Below are 23,796 nucleotides of genomic sequence, written 5' to 3'. Positions count from 1 at the left end.
GTCCTATAACAGCTTCACAAGTGTGTAAGAACAAGAGAAGAAAGAGCTGTCTTGCAGGCTTTGCGTTGCCATTGGCAACCTGCGATAGTGCTGATGGCAGGCTCTAACTCCTGGAGCTGGTGACAGGATTCATTGTGAGGAGACGCTGATACCTGCCTGGGCCCCATGCGTGTGGGAGGTAGTGTGGGCGGCCGGCTAGCTCCACTGCTCATTTCTGCACCCTGGGAAGAAGCCAGCTTCAGCCATAAACATGACAAACATGACAATTACTGTGAGGGTCTCTCATGGGCCTTCTGGGCCAACTCGGCTTGTGAGATACTTTTTACTACAGCATGATATGAAAAATCTGCCACAGGGTATATTTCAATAGCAATATAATGGTATAAACAATTCATATTATCACAGCATTCTGTATACTGCATTGATGTACTTTCACAGTACTTACTGTACTGTAAATTTGAAACTTCACCCCAGTGTCAGGTGTGATCACAAACATCTCTGAACACCACAAGGTCTCAGAGTGCAGAAGTGCAGGAAGTTTGATTTAGGTAAGTCTGGTGCAATGTGACAGCATTGCTGTTTACAATGCACCTGCAGATCTATATTTGTCATTCAGAAATAAATAAGTGGTAGCATTGCTGCCTCACAGCTTAGGGTACTGTGTGTGTTTCACGTGTTCTCTCCATGTCCATGTCGGTTTCGTCAAAGGTTCTTCAGCTTCCTCATCTTCCAAAAACATGCAGGTGGTCTGGCTTTTCTAAATTGCCCCAAGCAGGGAATGTTTGTATGGTATCCTGAGGAGCGGTTGTGATTTCTGCCTCATTAGTACAATGCTCCTGAGTACAGTTTTCTACAGATCCACAGTCCAGATAGAACCAGATAGAGTGGTTAGTAAACATGAATGAATGAATGAATGAATGAATGAATGATGTGCTATATGCTTTGGCCTCATAAAGATCCACTTAAAAGTCTTTGTGAAAGTTAGGAAAGCACAGTGGCTAAAATCAGAATTGTGATTCAGGATGTGATTTCATTAACCTGGAACATGACAAATGGGCTACAACAGCAACAAAACAGTTCTGTGGTGGAAACATCTCGTTAATGAGAGAGATAAGTTAAAAATGGTACTGGTTTATCCTAACAGGAAGGCAAAGTAACTCAAATAACCACTTACTTGCCAGGAAAGCATTTTGCCAGAAAAGCATTACAGAATGTACTCCATGCTGAATTGTATGGCAGAAGCACTCCAATATCACAACGAGTCGCACTCCTGTCAGCCAGGAACGGGTTTTTCAACTGTTTTAACTGTTTCAACAGTTTCAGCGAATTCAGTGTGCCATCTAATATTTTGCATTACTCACTCACACACTCATTGTCTATACCACTTTATCCTGTATACAAGGTCATGATGGGGGCTTGGAGGCTATTCCAGGAGACTTACAGTAGGGTATGAGCCAGGGTACACCATGGACAGGGTGCCAGTGCATCGTAGGGCACACACATACACACACTCACACACTTATTCACACAGTACGGGCAATTTGGGAACACCAAAGCTTAATCTGCATGTCTTTGGACTGCGGAAGTAGACCAGAGTACCCGGGGGAAACCTACACAGCACAGGGAGAACATGCGAACTCCATGCAAATAGAGGTGGGAATCGAACCTGACCGGGAATCAAACCCGGTGGTAACCACTAAGCCACTGGGTCGTCATTTTGCTTTACATTTAAACAAATTATTAAATATAAATAGCTGCATGTTCACAGTAACCAAAACTTCCTAAGCTTCCTTATTCTCAAAATACTACAAAGTACTACATTGAACTTTGATGTATTCGTCATACATGGAAGTAACTATCTCTGATATCTTCTATGTTTTTGGAGGCAAATTAATAAAATTTCCTACTACTTCCTTCTCCTCTGTGGTGTTACCGAAATAATGAGAAGATGTGAAGCCAGGTGTTAGGAGTTCATTTGGTCATAATAAATAATTGCCGAAACGTATTGGATTTGTTTTCTTCTCGGAGAACCCAAAGGAAGCACGATGAGAAAGTGGTGTAGATTAATATTTCAGCTACTGCCTTATGCCTAATAGTCTGCCTTTTGCATTTATGGCTTGAGCTTCTTTCAAGAAAAGCCATCATAGCACTAATGATCATCTGCAAACAGCTTGAAATCATCTACACAGAAAACATTTCAGAGCGCTTTATTAAGGGTACTGCTAATGCTTCATTCCATTGTGTACATGCAAGCTGATCTTCATAACCATTAATAAAACATACATTCCAAGTCAAATCAAAATTCTTAAACTCCTTAAAATACAGCAACTTTGATTATTAAAAAAAAGAAAAAAAGAAAGAAAGAAAGAACAGAAGGCTAGCCATGCTAACTGCTGTTTTGGAAGCTCTGATTATCCTTTTTTTTTAATCTGATTCTACAGAGTGAGAAGTTAATATTAAAGGGAGCAAAGCAAACATTTAACAGATTATCATAAGGTAAAGCAGATTTATAAGAGGAATTAATATAGAGTAGCATTCAATAAATTATAAACACAGACAAAAAAAATATCCTAAAGTATTTAAACATAATGAATACTATATAATAACCACTACAACAAGGCAAATTTTCAAGCAAATAGCAAATACAAAAGACGGCTGTGATACATAAATTCAAGTCTAAAATATATCTGAATCGAGCAGTACAATGTTTAAACTTTTACGGGCATTCCTTGTTGCTTTCACACCAACACTTGGACTAGCAAACAATCAGTAAGAGTACAAGTGCACCAAGTTCATGCCCAGTGAGATGCCAATGCATGCTGGTTTGGGACAGTTATTTCCCTTAGACTGGATAAGAAGCAGAAAATAAAGAAAAATGAGGACTAGGTAGAGAGAGGGAAATAGAGAGAAAGAGTGAGAGAAATAGACTCAATATAAAGAATGAGAGATATTATTTCTGATTAATGAGATCCAACCTATGACTACGGCTTGTCCCTACATAAAAAGGTACGTCTCCAGGAACTGCCGTCCCCAGAGTGAAGAATCCTCACTGCTCCGGCACGGATGTCTCATCTGTCTCTACTCCTTCTGATCCTCCTGCTGTCCAAAACACACAACAGATTTAACAGGTTTAGCATGCCCTGCTGACAATATTGCAGGCAGTTACGTCATCATCACTTAACCGTAAAAATGGTGTGAAAAAATTGTTTTCACACTTAGTAGTAATCAGCCGAAATATTGCTACTAATGCAACAGATTTAACAGTGTTACTTTTCAGTGTGTTTCTTTACTATAATATGGTTTAGATATCTAATAATGGTTGCTGACTACTAAAAGGGTGGATGAATTTACAGGATGTTATTAATGATTATAAGTGATGTTTGTGATAAATTAAATTTATAGTCTCATGTATTTAAACTATACTGTATAGTCAATAATAAGTCTAAAATAATATCTATTACGATCCTATTTCTACACGTATTAATGTACAAAACAGACACATTATTTACTCAAATTACTTTATAAACAATCTCTCTAGTATGACAATATGATATTTTACCCTGTTTGGATTCAAAGACTACTTTACTGTCTTGAGTATAAAAATATCACAGCATCAACGTCTATCATTTTTTGGGCACAAGTCGCACACCTAGCCAGATGTCGGTCTTTTTTTGGGTCCACACCACAGTTAAGACAGAACCCAGTTTCTCAGCTCGATCTTAGTGGTGCAGATGCACCTGAGGATAAAAATAACAGCTCCATTTATAAAATGCTTAGCAACAAAGAACTGGGTTGATGTTGCTTGACAGAAAAAGGCCTAAATTCCCCCAGTCCGCTTCATAGGTGGGGTAAAAGCAGACCAGCACCGCTGAAGGAGAGAAATGTAGGCTTGGTGATGTGAAAAGGACACGCGCACACTCATTGCCTGGCCCACTTTCCACCTCGAATCACTCGCTTTACTTAGTTTTATCGCAGGTTTTGCAAACCACATCAGTATGTTCAGATTCTTCATAAATGCATCAAATAAAAAAATGTGTTGTATACATATACAATATTAATTTAGATCCTTTTCATCTCTGCTGGTTTTATGGTTGATTTGATTTTTAAAAACACATGGAGTCGCGTTTGGGAGAGTGTTAAAGGATGTGAAGATTGGATACGGATGATGTTAAAGCGCTATGGGGACACTATAGGGAGAGTAAATAAAGAATGACACAGCTCGGAGTGCAACAGTGCTTTGCATTGATAAAGCTGTGTCACTGTTTTAAATATCTGATCCAATAAAGAATAAGATTGTTCCAAGCGCAACACTGGATAAGAAAATATTAAATTAGTTTGCGATACTTTCATAGCCAGTTAAAAAAAACAAACTGCAATGGCTTCAGCCACCCACAATCACAATTAGATTTATGTCTTTATAACTGGGACAAGATTACCATACTGAAGGTGTGAGATTTTTGTCTTTTCCCCAACATTTTCTCCCTAATTTGCAATAAAAATTCCCATCCATGTTAGTTTCAAAAGACAAGGAGCCTCAACGATTATCCATGTTTCATAAAACTAAAGTGTAACTAGAGTTCTATTTCCTCCTTTTATACTGTAGTGGTTAGCACTGTCGTCTTGCACCTCCAGGGTCCGGGTTTGATTTTCGGCCAGACTCAATTCCCGTCTCTGTGTGCATGGAGTTTGCATGTTCTCCCCGTGCTTGGTGGGTTTCCTCAAGGTACTCCGGTTTCCTCCCACAGTCCAAAGACATGCAAATTAGGCTAATTGGTGTTCCCAAATTGCCCGTAGTGTGTGACTGTATGTGTGTGTGCCCTGCGATGAATTGGCACCCTGTCCAGGGTGTACCCTGCCTTGTGCCCTACCACTCCTGGGATAGGCTCCAGATCCCCGTGACCCTGAATACAGGATAAAGCGGTATAGAAGATGAGTGAGTGAGTAAGAACCCATTTTTTCCTAGAAAGATGTTTTGACATGACAAACACAGTACGTTCATATTACTTAAAGAGGCGATGTAAACCTTTTCACCATTGAAAGTGGACTTCATATTAACTTAAACACCTTTCTTGTTATACTGAACTTCCAGCCTCCTAAAACAGATTATGACTGCAAATCATTTCCTGCTATTCGATATTACCCAAACGAGGATGGCTTCCCTGTTGAGTCTGGTTTCCATCAAGGTTTCTCCTCTTGTCATCTTAGGGAGTTTTCCCTTGGCCACTGTCAACCCAGCTTGCTTAAGAGAGACAATCCAATAAGTGTGGTTTATATACAGTTCCTCACACTTTTCAAACTTATTTCCATATATATATATTTTATTCTGTAACAATGACCTAACTGAGATGCTCCAAATATCAGCAGTTTTCTTAAGCATTTTAATGTCCATGACAAGGAGATGAGCCTTGTAAAGTGGAACATAGGCTAGGCATCTGGTAAAGGTAGTAACTCTAGAAGATGAAAAATCCCCAATGCCTTTTCTCTATGGCAGATGAACAGTTGGCCTAAGGATTGGATGGCTGCCACCTGGTCTAAATAATACCACAGGGCATGTACTAGGCACAGCGAGGAATACTCTGCAGGATCAGCTTCAGTTGATGCTGCAAGGTCAATTGACTGATTCATTAATTTGGCTGATATAACACTGGACAACCAGATTCAACCTCTATGTCACCCTAGAGTAATCTGGAATATAATGTATACTCTAGCAGTCCCTGAAAAAAAGTCAAGTCAGGATTCTGTGAATTAAGCAATCCACTGGGTTTTCCTGAAGAAGAAATGTCATTCACAAAAAGTAGAAAGCTTCTACTTTAAGTCATCAAAGACTATAGGGTATGCTAGGGGCTCTTGCTTTCTGAAATGTCTCCTGGACTACTGGGTCACAATCCTTGGCTGGAAATTCAGTGTAAGGGGCCAAACCATTGGATACCGTATAATTGACCAGGCTGTTGGTGCCAAATATCTCACCATGCATTTGGGAAGGCAGATCACCTTACAAAAAAACTAGTGAAAGCAACAGTGGCAACCAAGGTCTTGCCAACCATCTCACAGCCACAAGCAGGACACTCTGGCCTAGTTAATGAATACTGCTCATCGTGGGAAGACACTGACACTTAAGAATATACCTAATGCCAGTTGCTGGCCAGAGCATTCTCTCCCAGTTAGCTGTCTGGGAGGTCCATCTGCACCTTCTAAAACCTTCACAGATATGGACTACCTTTTTTGGGATGTAGAGGTTTGACAGTGCATCAGTTGAATCATTTTTACCAGCAGTTAAAGTTTCCAAAGTGAGGCCAATTATCATTAAACTTGACCTCATGCCACCTACCTGTAGATCATTGACAACATTATCTGAGTGGACAAAGACATGATGTCACAGGAGCAAGAATTTCAGAGCCAGTTAAACTGCCATCAATCTAGCTGGCTAGTGATTGTTTCTCTAGTATCTCTATGGCACCATACAATCACCAGCTTTTATAAAAATACATATTCCTCTATTGGGCACCATCATGGGATCTCCAGCAACCAAATGCTTGGGCTCCATCGTCAGAAGTTTCTGTCCATTAGATCTAGGGTCCAACCATGCAAGAGCATCACAGGCCTACTGGTTGACTAGATGGTTGACAGGTTAAACAGAAAAAGTTGAGGGGAAGTGACCTAGTGAGCAAAAAATATGTCACATAGAGGCTAATTACTAAAACTAAACATGGTAAGCTCACAAAGAGACACAGCTTTTGGGGGCCAGGTTAATAGCATGGTCATAAGCTTCTAAGCATATAGCTCCCTATCATGCATTTGTATTCGATATGCATACAGACTAAATATTTTTTGGATATATTATATTTTTCTGTTTTATATGCACCACTTGACTTTGTTGGGAGGATTTTGCATGTGTTAGTGCACATACAAGAAGGTATACAGATTGTTCCCACAAGCTTTGACAAATGAAACTGAAGTGTTTGTATTTCACAAGATAATACAAGTCTTTAGGCACACTTCTATATTTTACCTGAATGACGACGATCTTATTTTAAATGCTGGAACGTGTTCGTGGGAAAAGAAGAACACTTTGATGTACTGTATGTAAACTACAGAACTAATCCTGGGCCTCAGTCTATAGTCTACAGAAACTGGGGGCAGTCACTGACCTGCGTCCCCCTGGCTCCCGTTGAGAGTCTCACCAGTGCTGCTCACCTCCTCCCCGGGCTTATCACCGGGTTTCAACTTCTTCCGGGTCATGTGGCCTCGGAAACCTGCCTGGATCTTGGCGGCTGCCTTGTTGGCCTCTGGGTCATCCAGGGGGATGTCCATGATGTCCTCTTCCTCCTGCGGCTGGTTGCTCTCCTCCTTTTGTCACAAAAACCAAACAGGATAAATTCAGTAACCAATCCATTTACATTCATGTCTTTTGTCCTGCTTGGCCGTGCCTTTAAAATAATCTTTAGACATGTGCGGCACCACAGTTTAGTGGGCTTAGTCTGATCACCAGCCATTGTAATCCTCTTTACAGTGACTCCGTGCCCTATTGAATATATACTTGACCCAATATATTACACAATTATATAATAGTTCAAATCACTGTCTCATTTTCCACGTTCTAAAAATAAATATCAACAGATAGGAAAAGGAAGCTCTACTTTTGGAGGTATAAAAAGGATTCAGTAATTAAGGCCCTAAACATTTCACCATTTACAGAAAGAAGATTATAATTACTTAACCTTTCCAGAAGTAAAAACATGTCCCACATAGTATAATTCTCAGAAAAGGAGGACATGCAGCTGTCCTAATCCCCAGGCTTTGTGTTGGTGGGATTTGGCTACACTATACTAAGTGTTTATGAGGCTTGCATTTATGAGCCCATGCAATCTCCCACCAAGCATCTGTAAAGGAGGTGAGCAGAGGATGAGTGACAGGACTGAAACAGCCCCTGGGTGGGTGAAGCATGGAGCCACCCACTGAAGAAAAAATGAAACAGCTCCTTTTCATTTTGTTGAACACTTTAACATTATTTATCCCACGTCACAGATAAAGGCACGGGTTTTATGGTGTTATGTATGTATGAATTCTTAAACAAGTACTCTGCCAATGATCATGTAATCTTCCTTAGGTATTCCAAATTATTTATTTAAGTTAAATATGGTGTGACTAGAGATACCAAAATAAACCACAGATATGCCCCAGTTTGCAGCTCCAGGGTTACACTTTTATACCACAAAGCGCTTGAATGTCATGTAAAATGCATTTGTGCTTTTTTTTTTTGGAAAATATCATATGCACTTCAAAGCAAATTCCATTGTGGCAACAAATTAAAAAAGTGTCATTGGAACTGCTTTCGAACCTTATCTTGCATCATTGGCAACTTAAAACGATTAAGGTGTATCATAATATTACTCTCTTTGTCAAATTTTATTCATTGAGATATTACCACAAAGTTTTAATGTTAACCTTATAAAACTGCAAAATCAAAGCCAACATAACATCCAGACTGCATCATTCTTAAGTCATATGCTTAGACCCCTTATTGGTGATCTTGATTCTAAACATTTTCACACAAAAGACATGGTTACTTTAAAAGTCTGTGTTTTTACGCTACAGTATGTGAGTTTACATTTGAAACCTTAGGCCGGGGCCGTACAATTTAGACACAAAATAACATTTAACAAATATATTATTAATACTAACATTGTGATAATAATAAACATTACTATTGCAGTAATGCGAGGCTAAGAAGATGAGGCTAAATGTGTGATTGTGGATAATGCGATTATTTAACACCATCAATATTTTGTCCTAACAAAGCAAACCTGTTAGGACCTTATAGCGAGAGGTCAGTTTTCAGAAAACACACTTTTTTTTTTTTTTTTTTAATAAGGGGGAAATTGATGAATGTTAAAATCCAAAGAGCGATATGGACAACACTTCAAGGTAAAACAACATTGTGTACCTTTAATGGAAACAATTACACTTTTTTATGGTCAATTAACTTTCCATTTAAAAGCTCTGAATATGTCAAATTACATGATGAGGAATGATAAGGGCTAGACAATATGGACACAAAATATCAGTGTATGTCTTTTAGGTTGTAAACTTGTGAAACTATGCAGTCACAGTTAGTGATTGTGATTTTCTTAAATGCATGCATCCATGCATCCATCAATCCATCTATTCATTCTTTAGGACAGGAGGGTCGGCAAGTCCCACAGATTTTAGCTTCAACCCTGAAAAAAAAAATCAGCCTTAGTAATCCTGAAGACCATGATTAACTTTTTCATTTGGATTGGATTAGGGTTGGAGCTGAACTCTACAGGATTGTGGCTCTCTATGACCGAACTTGCCTAGCCCTGATTTAGGATAATGCCATGATTTATCAAAACTGACATACGAGTCCTCATGTGGAATATCAGACATTGCAAAGACCATGGTTAATAATAATTAAAGGGTAACTCATATTATTTTGAACATCTCTAAAGAGGACCCCCCTGTCTTTTATCACGCTACATTTCTCAATCCATGGTATGATATTACTGATCATGTCCAACCTGACCACCAGAGGTCACTATAATGCAACATTTCGACACAATAAACCTTTCAAGTAAACTGTTCAAGACGCCATTTGGTTAGAGTTATTTGGTTCCATCATTACAAAACGCCTTCCTTTCCAGCAGAGCGCAAAAAGACAGAATGCATTTGGAACCGAAAAGGCTTTGCAGAACAAAGGAGTTCAATAGCGTCCTCTAGAGGCTGAGTATGGAAGTGAATTCAGGAAAATCCTATTAAAGTGAAAAAAAAAAAAAAAGCTAAATTGTTTTCAAGCACTATTAAATGCGCGCGTTGTAAAAAAAAAAAAAAAAAAAAAATTCTCAGGAAAAGACCATCCTGTGACCATCAGGATGCCAGTGCATTTAGCATATCTCGGATGAGAAGTTGCATGAAATAATCGGTTCGCTTTCTTAATAATAAATAATTAAGTAAAAAAAAAAAAAGGAAACTTAAATAAGTTAGAACAATACGGCGTTACGTAAATAGTTCTCTACAGAAAGCAGGCATGTACTTACGCAGTGGCAATCCATGCTGATAAATGTGTTCTGTACCGGACTAATAGACGATAAATGTGATGACAGGGAGATTGGAGCGCGCGCGCCTCTCACCCAGCTCTGCTTATTATTCTCGAGCTGAGGTGGGCGGAAAGAAGGAGCGGGGGAGAGCGCGCGCGCGAGAGAGAGAGAGAGCGCGCGAGGGAAGGAGGGAGGGAATAAAGGAGAGAGAGAAAGAGAGAGAGAGAGAGAGATGTCTCACTATCACAATACTGTCCTTCCTATTATTACTCTGACTCAGATGGCATGACTTTTCATTGTAAAACATTAAAAAAAATTATTATATACCCAAACCTAACACAGAAATAACAAAACACCCTCACACTCATCGTCTACACCGCTTTATCCTGTATACAGGGTCGCTGAGGTCCTGGAGCCTATCCCAGGTACCCCTAGATGTGGTGCCAATCACTACAGGCTGTTTGGGAATGCCAGTTAGCCTAACAGGCAGGTTTTAGTTGTTATCACTAGCACTGTCACCTTGCACCTCCAGAGTCCGGGTTCGATTCCCACCTCACGGTCTGTGTGCATGGAGTTTGCATTGTGCTTGGTGGGTTTCCTCCGACAGTCCAAAGATATGCAGATTAGGCTAATTGGTGTTCCCAAATTGCACATAGTGTGTGAATGTACGTGTGAACGTTAACCAGAGGTCCTACCATAGTGGTAAAATTGGGAATAAATACAATGGAAATTAACACTGGTCTTAACGGTCCCTAGTTGGACTACAGAGGTTCTTACTGTAGATGGATGAATGGAATAAGCCTAATAGACTGTGAGAGTTAACTGGAGTACTCAGAGGAAACCCACTCAAACCCAGACCCTAGGGGTGTGAGCCCACAGTGCTAACCACTAAGCCACTGTGCCACATTACACACAAAATGTTGTCTCATTTGTTTTATTAAAAAAAAACAAATAAATAAATGGTCTCAGTGAACTTTAATGCTCCCAGTAGGTCAACCTAAGTGACCAAATGTGAAGGGACAATTAGAAAAAAATCCATTATACAGTATGTGCAAAGACTAACACTGTACCCTATCTGGATAACAGAGTAACCAGAACCTGCAGCGGAAGCACACTCCATCACTTTCTATGTCCATGAAAGCCGAAAAAATGTTTACATAATCTGTTTGAAATGTATATATGTGTTGTATGTCTTGCAAGAGAAGCGAGAAAACCTGATGCAATGGTCTAAGTTGTATAAAATCTTAAGGTATTAAGATTTACAGTGTCAACCCTTGCACTAAGTAACATGCAAGAAAACAGTCCACTTTAAAAGTTGCTAGTAGCCATTACTACAGCATCACAGAGAATATAGCTGCGTTGCTAACTAACATTATCTAATAAAAATAAAAAGGCAGCAAAATTTACATTGTGATATTTATCCCTGTCCCTGAAGACATTGCAATTAGAACAGTAAGTAAAGTTACATTTATTTTTTATTGTTTTTCCTTTTTTTAAATATTTATTTACTATTAATAATCTTTTATTTTTAAGGTCATGGGCAGTCATTTAAACATTTTACTGCATATCGTACTGTGTATAACTGTGTATGTGACAAATAAAATTTTAATTTGTAAATGTTAGTTATTGGTGATTAATGTATCAAACATTGCTACCATATGAACCATGGAAACATGGCCCTTGACATGAGCTACCACATAATTGTGCATGCAACATAGGTGTGCTCCTGTTAGGGAACAAATAGCAAGAAACTAGGTTGCAGCAATTTAGTTATTGAAAGCAACAAATATTTACTGTCTTGGAAGATTAATGTTTGCTATATTCATGCAAAAGGTGGCAACAAAATTGTTTCATCATCATGTTGCTTTCACTGCTGGTGATAGTTGGTTGTGATATTAAGAAAGGATCAAATGTAATATTTATTAAAAAAAAAACTCAGCAGTGAAACTATTACGGTTAAGCAGCGTGTGTCTAGACTCCAATTTTGGAGCCTTTATTACAACCATAGAGGTATTTTAGATGCACCTACTCAATCAACACAAATGATGTGTTACAGACATGTCAGTGAAGCGCACTGATAAAAATCAGCCCAAATGGAGATTGGTGTATCTTGCTTTTCCATATGGTGTGTTTGTCATATCCTGCTGGTGTGGGTTTGTGCCAGAAAAAGCTCCTTCTGGACCCTCAATAAAACCCCTTCCACATTTGCTCTATACCATCCCTTACAATGTATATTCAGTATATAGTCTCATGTTACAGTACTTTATTCATGCATATAGTAATAATGTATTTTTCAATTGAATTGAACTGAACAAAGCATGGTATCGATTGTGTCAGGAAAGGTTACAGTGTAGACTTTAAATGAATATAGGAAAGAAAAAACAAAACAGTAGTACAACAACAGAATGGATCAGATCAGATCAGATGGGAGACAAAGAATTAACCGAGAACAAGACTATTTATCACAGACTAATCAACAGATGAACACAATGACACTAGGTTATGGTACAGTGCACAGTATAATTCCAAGCATAAAAAACACGAAACATAAAAAGTCCAGTGTAAGGCACCCTCCAGGGGTTATCCCTGGCAGGTTGTCATGTGCTTATGTTGGTCTTGGGCTGAAGGCTGAGTGTTGTTCAAAATCAGGACTCATCAGGAATCCGGGACCAGCTGCGAAAAATCAGAGACAGGTGATGCTTAGAATCATTTTCCTCAAGAGGATTTGGTAACGTCGGCACATTGTAGATTTATCACTGCAAAACAAGATGAGAAACCATTGTTATAGGTCTTATGTCAGCATCAGTGTAGCTTCATCCATTAACAAAGCCTACGCGAATGAACCTAATTCCCATAAAAATATTCTCGGCTTGCTGTCCATCGCCTAGAGGCAGTAAGAAATTGCTTATCATCCAGCTTTCGTTCTGCCAGGACCATAGAGTGTTTCGTATTTTTAAAAAAAGAAGTAGAAGAAGAAAGAAAAAAAAGCTTCGACCATGTGCTAAAAAAAAATGCTGAAAGCCCAGCCTCTATGTCTAGACCCTCAATAGATATTCCTTCTCTGACCCGTTTGCATTCTGCCAAGCCGCAGCACCAAATCCATCCATCCCTAACACACTGGAGCATTACACATTGTTCCTACAGCTACTCTCTAACTAGATTAACTTGTGGGAAAAAAAAAAAACATACCAAGGCAAAAATATCTCAACGATTTGCTATCTGTTAAATATTGAATTTCATCCAGATTTTCAGAATATCTCAGCGGACGTGTACTTCACATTAATGGCAACATTAAGATAACCATAAATCCAGTGCCTTGATATCATCAAATGCCTTTCATCCATTTGCAAAATGAAATGAAAAGTTGCTGGATGTGATATAGATTAGGTTAGATGACCTACATTGTAAAGAGGGAAGGAGACAAAGAGAACATGCTGCACACATCCAATTACCCCCTGCAGATGTTCAAATACTACTGATCTAATTGGGTTTCCATACCAGACAGTGGATTTTCTTTTTCTAATAATAATAATTAAGAAAAATCAGATGTTTTAGTGATGAATATCTGGTAATAAATAAATAAATAAATAAATAAATAAAAGCATCTATCTTGAGTTAGAGGAGAAACGGCTGGTACCATGTTTCCATGGCAACTCTTATAAATCCTTTTCCACCAAACTTCCTACTACAAGAATCATATAGAAATTAACTTTGCGTGTTTCAACATCATCTGAAATCACTAGGATGAGACTCCCCTCTGTGATTTTTATTTCTACTGACAGCACTGTAGCACTGAGTGACTGGACCTACAGTATGTGTCTGAATGTTGCAGTCTGTTACCCAGAAACTGAACTATTTCAGGGGCATCTTCAATCACCTATCTCTCGAGACTGCAACAGACGCACCTTGCTGTTGATCAGACATGTCCTTGAGGTTTTTATTTTTAAATTTCAGCTTGGGACAAAAATTAGAACAGCCTAAATCCAGGATAAGGTCATCACTTATCCTGGATTCTCAGTTTGGCAAAAAATTCAGAAAAAAAACAACTATTTCTACATCTTACCTGTTGGTCCGCCTCCTTGTTCTCAGTGTCCAGTGTGGCCTCATGGGCTATGTCTTCTTGGTGTTCAGACTCTTTATAATCAATAGCTGTCTCAGGTTCCTCTGTGTTCTCTTGTGAACCTGTAGCAGCTTGTTTATCGGTGACCTCCATGTGCTGCTCAGTTTGCTCAGATGTAGGAATAAGAAGAGCTTTGTTAGATTCCTGAGATAATGGCCTGCGAGACAAATCGTCTTCCTGTGTCTCTGGCTCATTCACATCATTATTTTCTTTCTCAATTTCATTTATCTCCTCAACTTCATCTGCATCCTGCTGAGATGTCCTAGTGTCATCTTTGTTCACGTCCTCAAATGAAAAGCCACTGGCAGCAGGGAACTCAGTGACACTTTTACTATCATTATTTCCTTCCTGAACTTCAGATGTTACTTTTGCCAAATCATCCGCTCCTGGTCTATCTTCGCTGCTCCAGTCTGCTAGACTGGCTTTTTCTACAGTGAACAATGATTCACTTGTAGCTTTAGCTGACAAAATGTCACTTGCTTGCTGGTTTTCAAACCCCAGTGGTACTTCATCTGTATATTTTTCATCAAAAGTTTTTGCCACTTCTGACACACCGATACTTTCTGCTGTTTCGTTTACATGTAGCTGATCAGCAGTATGAATTTCTGGGCCGGTATCATCAACCAAAGTATTACTCATTTCTCTGGCATCCTCAGACAGATGACCAGTTTCTCCTGCATCCTCTTTAACAGAGGAAGCAATTGTTTTTTCAGTATACGAAACCTCATTTAATTCTTCATCAGCATCCTGTTCAACATAAAATGAAGTCTCCGTACCAGATGGAGTGCACTCATCCTGGGTATCTAGGACATCTTGCTCGACTGGGCTTTCTGAAGGAGGGATAACACTCGCATCGGTCGCAGTCCCATCTTTGCCACCCTCAGTGTGTTCCTCCTCATGTGAAGTAGACTGCAGTTCTTCAGAGCACACATCTACATCTGCAAGACCACGATATGATGACCGAGTTATGGGATCGAGCTCTTTTTCTGGGGCCTCATTCTTTTCATCGACACTGGCAGGCCCCTGTATGTTTTCTAGAATTTTCTCCTCAGCCATTTCCATTTTATTTAGCTCTTCAGCACATATATCAACATCTGCAGTTCCTTTGTATGAGAAACCCAGATTAAGTTGAGAATCAGTTGCCCCTGATTCATCCTTTGATTTATTTAACTTATTGTTTGACTGTGGTTCTGTCTCTTCATTGCTTTTAGAGGTATCAAGGATCTCAGATGACGGAGAGGAGATCTGAGTCAGCTGGGTAATTTCGTCTTCATTATTTTCATATGAATCATCATGAAAAACTTTGTCTCTGAAAATACATATAAGAATATTTAGAGTGATTTATAACGCAGGCTAAGTTAAAGCAGGAGCGCAAACACGCATCACAACGATAATTAATGAGGTGTGGAATTCGGGTACCATGATTAGTCTTTTGAACAAACGATTTAAATTCAATGTTGCTGAAAATCTACATTGATTAAGATATAATTAACTGCCGTGGTTCATAATGCTCCCACGGTTAAATATACTACATTTTATGAGAAACTATAAAATACAGAAACACAACAAGACATAAAAATCTGGATTCATTTCAATTTTTTTTCCCTACATTTTGTCCTTCCTTTTATGTCAAAAGAAACTGGATCTGAACCGATCGATGGTGCCTCTCATGTCAAGTCATGGAGAAATCAGACTCACTCATACACAGGGCTTCCAGTTTCTTTGTCCGGGCTGCTTTTTTCCTGGTTTACTGCATCCTGTTTAAAGAATAAAAATACAAACCACCAAGAACAGTGATAAACAGTGATAGATAAGTTCTTGCTCGAAGATGCCGCAGGATCTATTCAACCCACCTCATTTGTGGAGAACCTGTGCTCCATTAGTTCAACCCATTTAGCTGGATCCAGGCCACTTTCTGGACAAAAAAAACACAAACTACGTAAAAGGCAAAATAAATACAAACTGAAGAGCATCATCAGTAAGGCACAAACAAATATAAAAAGTGGACAATGAAATAGTGCAGTTATAGACTTTTCCTCAAATATGATTAAACAAAAAAAAAAAGCACCATAGTGGTGCAGTGGTTGCCATGATACAGTTCCAGAGTCTCTGGTGGAGCTTCACATGTTCTTTCTTTTATTTATGTGGGTTTTCTCAGGATTTCCCGGTTTCCTTCCACCTTGCAGAAAACATGACGGAATGGTTAGGGTACGCTCAATTGTCTAAGGTGTGAATGAGTGTCCTCACATTGATTATTTCAGATCCACCTTTGACCTAATCAGGATCAAATACTTTTTAAAGATGAATGAATGAATGATGAATGAATGAATAAGATAAAAAATACTGTAAATAACAGGATCATTTCCACTATCATTCTATATGTTGGGTTTATAATGCATTACCAGTAACTTTAATATCATTAAGGACAGTATGCTATACTCCAAACATGGTCATGTCAGTTTGATTATGTGGTACACAATGCACAGAATTGATAAAAGATAAATATCAAGAGCTGCAGTTAATGCAGTTGATATAGAGCTGTAGTTGATTTGGGTGAGTATGTGTTAGCCATTGGTACAGTACTAACATCCATGCTATGATTAAAGAAAAATATGATCTTTGTGACTTTAATTATAGCTCTTAACCTGTATTTGCATGATGTTTTCCAGCTAATGTTGCCACAATGGCTGATCGGACAATTATTTCTTAACGCAGTAAATATTAAGTGTAGATGAAGCTTTCATTTAAACTTTAAGGAAGATGCCGTAATCAAGGCACCCAAACATCTGGGTTAAGTTTTTTTTTTGTTTGTTTGTTTATTTTTTTGAAAATGAAATTTTTGGCTTAAAATTTTTTAAGATTACATGCAATTTAGAAATCCTGTATAAAAAAGGTTTATTGATATTAACCTCATAAATAAAATATTTTATGTATTATGTTATTATAATAATACATATAATATTTACTCTCAACCATGTACAATATAACTACAGTTAATTGAAAAAGAATCCAGATACTGAGTGGACAACATTTTCACATACAAAAACTGCACACAACCATTAACAACAACCAGACCAAACAGACTGTGTAGTATGTTTGTATATTCTTTGTATATTATTGGGGTGCCAATATCTTCCCATAAATTTTAAGGGAAAAAGCACTATTAAAAATTCTTATAAAATGAACTTAAGATTAAAAAAAAATCCCTTCCGCTAATTTGCTTGGAGTCTGTCATACTTTAAATGAGATGGAGGAAAATTCAGTTATCTATCATGATTTTTTGTGGGGCAATTCATATATTGCCACACTGACTGCAAAATTGATTTTTTAAAATTATTTTTGAAATAGATTTTTTTTCATTATATATAATTGCATTTGAGGTGGTAAAATATTGTAGATCATGTATACTCGTACACTGGGTTTATTTCCCACCCAATGCCCAAACCCCAGCCACTGGATGCAGTGCCGGTCCCAAGTTTGGATATAATGGAAGGGTTTTGTAGGGAGGGGCATCTGGTGTAAAAAACCTGTGCCAGTGTGCAGATGGGATGGTCTGCTGTGGAGACCCCTTGATGGGAGCAGCTGGAAGATAAACAAAATACTGTATAGAGGACATTACTTTTTTTTAGACATGTTTTATCTTGGTCAGGGTCTATAAGGATAGTAAGCCTTTCCCGGAAACCCTGGATGCAAGATGAGAATACACCATGGTAAGGATATCAGGGGAGCACACACACACACACACACACACACACACACACACACACACACACTTACATCTAGGGGGCAATTATTTAGTTAAGCTAATCCACCTACATTTTTGGTTTGGGAGAAGGTTAGAAAACCGGAGGACCTGGAGAAATTCAGTGAACACGGAAACCCAAGCTCAGATTTAAAGCTATGAGGTTTATGCTGTGTCTATTAAATTCTGTAATCAGTTTAGAATTTACATCCCAGGACACCATGATGACAGATACAATGCAAGTCACTCTACCCACTATCGGAGTAAATTACCCTCTCTTTTCTGCAGAAGTGTTGTGAAGTACTTTGCAGCAAATGCGGGGATGTTTTCCGGTTGATCTCTCAGTACCTCCCTGGCGAGTCCCTCTAGGACGTTCTTGAATCCATGTGGAACTTTTAGGGTGATGTTCGAGAAAGGCACAGCCATTTCTTAAATGATCAGATTTCAACACTTGGGCTGGGAAGAGAAGAAAAATATAAAACACACGTAGCACAATAAAACGAATTCCCTCACTCACTCATCGTCTATACCCCTTTAGGTCATGGGGGGCCTAAAGCCTCTCCCAGAAGAATTAGAGAATGAGGCGGGGTACACACTGCGCAAGGTGCCAATCCACCACAGGGCACACACACACACATGGTCATTCACACATTATGGGCAATTTGAGAAGACCAATTAGCCTAATCTGCATGTCTTTGGACTGTGGGAGGAAACAGGTGTCCCCTTTAAACCTAATTATAAATAAAAAAAACATACAAACAAATAAAAAAGGACTTTTAACTGATTTATTTGTAAGATCCCTGTCCCCCCCCCAAAAAAAACTGTGATGCCAATTTTCAGTGTAAATTAATACAGTAAGATATCATCTATCATACCGGAAATAAAACATTCCTATAGAAAATAAGTAAAACACAATCCTTTAGGATGTAGAATATTTGATGGTGATTTAGTTTGACACAGCTTTATAGCCTCGTTTTCTTTTCTTTTCTTTTTACAATAAAAATTGGATCCTTAAAACAGAAACGTACCGCTTTTTATTTTACTTGACTTATTAATATTTTTTACGCCTCTCTATAATTCCATTTTCGCCGTTATTCCTTACCGTTCCGTTTCCAAAACTTCCGTTTGTTGTCATGCGTCGCTAAGCAACCGAATGCAACAACGGAAAGTCAGTTGGGTCGAAAAGGATGCGCGTACACGTAGACCAAACGTAAGGCGAGTCAAGGCGGGTGTTTAAATAAAAAGAATATTTTTGCTTTTACCTTCGTGCTTTAATACTTAGTTTCGGTTGCTTTTTCCATGGTAGGCACGCTTAGAATTTAAAACCTATGTGTATAAAAAACATAGTTACCAGTGTATTTTTTTTTAATTATTATTAATTTTTTTAAAGGTTATTAAGCATATTTAAATTATTAATTTAAATATTTATGCTGGATGTGAAAATTTTTCCAGGTTCGATTCCTGCCTTAACTCTGTGTGCACCCTGTGTGTGTACCCTGCCCCGTGCCTAAAGTTACGCTCCAGGCCCCGTAACTCTGTACAAGATAAGCAGTATAGAAGATAAGTGAATTAATGAATTAATTAATATTTCGAACAATTATCTTGACACAAATTTGGAAGCACACAGTTCCACAGAATATCTCTGTAGCACTGCAATTTGCTTTCACTGGATTTAAAAGGCCCAAACATCTTCCAGGTTGATGACAAAGCTGTGAAAACAAGCAAGGTCCATAAGAAATTGTTTGCCAAGGATGAAGAACGTGAGGCACTTTCAAAAGATCCTTGACCTCATCCCTGCTGAACATCTTGGGGATAAACTGGTATATTGAAAATTATTATAACAACAAAGGAATAAATATAAAATGAGAAATAATAAACAATATTAATGAGAAATAAAATATAAAATGAAAATAATTCAATTCAATCAATTCAATATAAAAAATAAGTATAAAGCTTAATATAGAAAAACATGAAATATAGTAATGAATGAAATATATAAAAAGAACCACAATAAGTAATGATAAGTAAATATTTTATTGAATACATTACTAATCACTGCCCAAAACTGAATTTTACAGTTTAAAATGTTCAGCTGTGAAAATCCAAAGCTGCATATTTCTTTACACTCATTTACTCACAGGCTTAGGGCATGGGGCAGGGTACTGTACATCCTGACAGGGTGCCAATCCATCGCAGGGCATAACACACACTCATTCACACATTACGGACAATTTAGGAATGCCAATTAGCCTAACCTGCATATCTTTAGGCTGTGGGAGGAAACCGGAGTACCCGGAGTAAACCCACCAAGCACAGGGAAAAAACGGCAACTCCATGCACACAGAGACAAGAATCAAGCCTGGCCGGGAATCAAACCAGGACCCTGGAGGTCCAAGGCAACACTGGTAACCACTACACCACCCCTACTTCTTTACAAATGCTAAAAAATATATATATCATATCAAAAGTATATATCATACAATAATATTTTTAAATACAATACAAGCTAAAAAAAATTTAAATGAAACTTAAAAACAGAGCACATTGCAAAATACATTGTATAATACAGGATGTGTGTGATGCTCAAAAATTTATGGGAACACTTTATGCTGGTTTGACTTGTGATGCTTACGTCAGCCTGGGACATAGTAGTGTCCCCTTGATTTTTGTACTCTTACACACACATATATACACACACACACACACACACACACACACACACACACAAACACACATGCAGATATCTAAAATACTATCTAAAACACATCTGATGGCATTTGTATAATTTACACTATTACACTGCTTATGTATGTAAATAGATTAATTAAGTGCATCTGTAGAGTATGTGATCACAGCATATTCAGAGTTCGTGCTCAATTTCCTGCTGACCTCTCTGGGGTGAACATGTAGTCTGTCAGCAGAACGACATGCTTGAAGATGAGATGCACTTGTGGCCTCTTCCCTCCATCGCTGCACACACACAGGAACACAGAAGCTTGTTACTTTACGTATCCTAAAGCTTGTAGTGAGCCATATTTCATGGTACTGAGCCCATAGTAAAATAATAAAGCTGTTCTTACAGGTCTGTGATCCCGTGGAGTTTGCCCATGAAGTCCTGTGAGCTCGGGAATACTGGAGCCTCTCACAGAGATTACAATATCGGCATACGGTACTTCATGATCGCTCTGGCAGTCTGACAGAAAAGCAAGAGCAACCTAACTTTAGTTGTATTGTATGCGAAGTGTGACAACGTAAAATGAAAGGTTTTATTTTCAGTTTCGAGTAAGAACTCACCTTGTACTGTGGGTTTGTGGATTAATTCTCCTTGTTTGGTTCTTGTGCTTGTTAAAAAGTTAAGATATACATTGTTAGTTGTATACATACAGTATGTGGTGGACTTCAAAATGATAAAATTTTCACATTTTCTACTGAATATTATTTTGGAAACTGCATAATTCCTTTGATGTAAAGTAAGTTTCCCCTTAATTTTTTCGTGTACACAAAGTGATTTGTGTAAATTTCACATGCAAAGATTTACTTTCAGTTCCAAAGGAATACACCACATCTTCCTGTATACTGTGCCGTGAATGAACTTTTCCATTAGTGGGCGTCTCAAAACCTAATATAAAAGTACTTTTTACTTAATGATCTTTGTCTTTTTATTTGATGATCTTTATTTAAGCATAAATCAATGTGGATGATTTGCATGACTTTCTTGGTCTCTTTCTATTACCTTAATAAAATAAATGTAATATTTGTCTATTGTCATCTGTACAGGGTGTAAAAATTTTATTTTAAGTTATGATGATGATAATGATGATAATGATGATGATGATTAAATGCATTGTAAGTATTCTGAGAGTCTTTATGTGATTATGGCATACAGCTATTCAAGTAAAATTAAAGCCCAAGATATGGAATTCAATTTTAGCTTACCAAGAATCTAGACATTTTCAGACTTGTTTAGGCTGACTTTTTATTTTTATTTTTTTTATTCAACACAAAGGTTGAAAAGTAGCCTAAATGAAAATTAAGCTTTGTCATATTTTTGGTAATAATGTATTGCATTTATGTTTTAGTTTTTCTGTTTTTCAGAACTTGACTATACATGGATTTTTTTTTTTTTCATTGCTTTGTGTATATGTGAGAGATAATGGTTAGATAGTGAAAACGATTTTGTGGTAAAGTTTACCATATTTTAGTTTTCAGAGACTGTTTACAGACAAGAGAGAAGTTTTTTTACATGCTTGCCTTACTTCTCATAGATCACAGCTGAAAAATCCTCAGCATCCAACACATTCTTCCCCCTCTTTTTGTAGCATAGATAAATCAACAGAAGCAGCAGCATGGCTGCTACAGACAGTGCAGTTGCAGCTAATGGCCTGATCCATCCAAAGTCATCTATTTGAAAATAGTTTCATACCAATTATTTTTATAGACTCTTTTATGTTTTTTGTCATCCATTAGTTACAATGCTAACAACTCACCGATTTTAATGACACCAATCACAAGACTAATGTTCTGGCTGGTGCAAAGCTTTTTTGTCTGGCATGTGTACGTTCCCTCATCTTTTTCTGTAATCTGATTCCATTCTAACGGTGTGGCCGTAATGATTTCTGTATGATTAGCATCTTCTCTCATCCACTGGCCTTCACAATGGTGGTCAGTAGAAAAACATTCCAGTCTTAGTTTATCTCCCACTGGCACTTGGATGGAATGCGATGATAGGCCCTTGTTTAAATGAATAAGGTTTATCTCATTCTGGTTTTGGTAAATTGCAACTTTCATGACTACATCTAAAACAGAAGAAAGGATATGTGAGCAATCTGAGTCTACATGCCAAAAATAAATTATATATATATATATATATATATATATATATATATATATTTTTTTTTTTACTTACCTAGAGCTATTTTACGATGGATAACTGGTTCTGTTGTCTTATCTAACACAAACATAGACATAAATAAACACCAACAACATTACAGATAAATCTGCTTACCAACGAGAGCAGTAGACTTTCCCTAGTCTGACAGTTTCGTACCTTGAATCTGAAGTGAAACGAGGCGCTCAAGGTTGTTAGGGAGATCTGGATGATCAATCTTCTCCGAAAAACAAGAGTAATTATACAAGGTTTGCTCCAGGGTCAGATTACGAGTTTGAATGTGTACACTGCACATGTCCTCACTCGTGTTTTTGTCTGTCTTATCCCAAACACAGGTGGCACACGCTGGAATGTTTTCCCATTTCCAAGAACCACGAATGAACCCAGAGGAGCAGTTGTAGGTGCAGTCTAAAGTAAGCTCCTCTCCTAATCTAGCTTTAATAACCTCAGGGATTTCTGCAGTCTTGCTGCATGCAGAATCTGAAAAAGAAAGATATATAGATTAGTAGGCATGAGTAAAGCAGTGAGATATTTATATCCTGACTGAGTCCTTACTAGAAGAGGGCAATAAGACAATACCTTTGATTCCAAAATGAAGCAGTAGAGCCACATGAGACAGAAACAACAGCATGGTGCAAATGCAAGAATTTGATATTTCCTGTTTCTGTTACAGCTCAAAACTCTTTGTGGAAAAAAGAAAAGCTTTTGTTGTGCTCCTCCTTTTGAGGTTGAACAATTTAAACTAAATTAACACTCCTGCCGCCAGGAAATGACAGCAGCTGAAGAACTGTGGTTTACAGGGGTGGTAAAATACACATTCACATTGTTACCATACATGTATAAGTCTTGTATGTACGTTATAAGTCTGAGAGTTTCGTTCACTCAGTATTTTTTCCTTTTACTTAATATAACTTATTGAGGAGTGGTACACTTGATGGAAAAAAATACAACCCCCAACCCCCAAACTTTCTCTTTGTTTTAGTCATCATTT

General features: G+C 38.0%; 2 protein-coding genes across 2 annotated transcripts; both read right to left on the bottom strand.

Moving 5' to 3' along the window:
• Positions 1–2,191: 2,191 nt before the first annotated feature.
• spa17 (sperm autoantigenic protein 17) lies at positions 2,192–19,091 on the bottom strand. Its single transcript, XM_053506918.1, has 8 exons — positions 19,020–19,091; positions 18,190–18,373; positions 16,029–16,090; positions 15,874–15,932; positions 14,119–15,484; positions 10,056–10,208; positions 7,149–7,347; positions 2,192–3,096 (listed from the first exon to the last, which is right to left on the bottom strand). The coding sequence occupies exons 2-8, from the start codon at positions 18,341–18,343 to the stop codon at positions 3,047–3,049; spliced, it is 2,043 nt and encodes a 680-aa protein (XP_053362893.1). The 5' UTR covers positions 18,344–18,373; positions 19,020–19,091; the 3' UTR covers positions 2,192–3,046.
• Positions 19,092–20,627: 1,536 nt separating this feature from the next.
• Positions 20,628–23,521, bottom strand: LOC128533086 (uncharacterized). Its single transcript, XM_053507291.1, has 8 exons — positions 23,385–23,521; positions 23,109–23,285; positions 22,824–23,022; positions 22,405–22,713; positions 22,174–22,318; positions 21,212–21,258; positions 20,998–21,110; positions 20,628–20,887 (listed from the first exon to the last, which is right to left on the bottom strand). The coding sequence occupies exons 3-8, from the start codon at positions 22,882–22,884 to the stop codon at positions 20,738–20,740; spliced, it is 825 nt and encodes a 274-aa protein (XP_053363266.1). The 5' UTR covers positions 22,885–23,022; positions 23,109–23,285; positions 23,385–23,521; the 3' UTR covers positions 20,628–20,737.
• Positions 23,522–23,796: the final 275 nt, after the last annotated feature.

Source organism: Clarias gariepinus, chromosome 11 (assembly GCF_024256425.1).
Source record: "Clarias gariepinus isolate MV-2021 ecotype Netherlands chromosome 11, CGAR_prim_01v2, whole genome shotgun sequence".
Taxonomy (NCBI): domain Eukaryota; kingdom Metazoa; phylum Chordata; class Actinopteri; order Siluriformes; family Clariidae; genus Clarias; species Clarias gariepinus.
Note: the sequence above shows the minus strand (reverse complement) of the source record. Positions and strands in the feature narration are given on the sequence as shown.

Coding starts and splice junctions, on each gene's coding strand:
- spa17 (XM_053506918.1), bottom strand. CDS start 18,343: ATGGCTGTGCCTTTCTCGAACATCACCCTAAAAGTTCCACATGGATTC. Junction 15,933..16,028: donor ACAGGTTCTCCACAAATGAG/GTGGGTTGAATA, acceptor TTCTTTAAACAG/GATGCAGTAAACCAGGAAAA. Junction 10,209..14,118: donor ACAAGGAGGCGGACCAACAG/GTAAGATGTAGA, acceptor TCTCTCGCGCGC/GCGCTCTCCCCCGCTCCTTC.
- LOC128533086 (XM_053507291.1), bottom strand. CDS start 22,884: ATGTCTATGTTTGTGTTAGATAAGACAACAGAACCAGTTATCCATCGT. Junction 22,714..22,823: donor CCATCGTAAAATAGCTCTAG/GTAAGTAAAAAA, acceptor CTTCTGTTTTAG/ATGTAGTCATGAAAGTTGCA. Junction 20,888..20,997: donor CTCCACGGGATCACAGACCT/GTAAGAACAGCT, acceptor GTGTGTGTGCAG/CGATGGAGGGAAGAGGCCAC.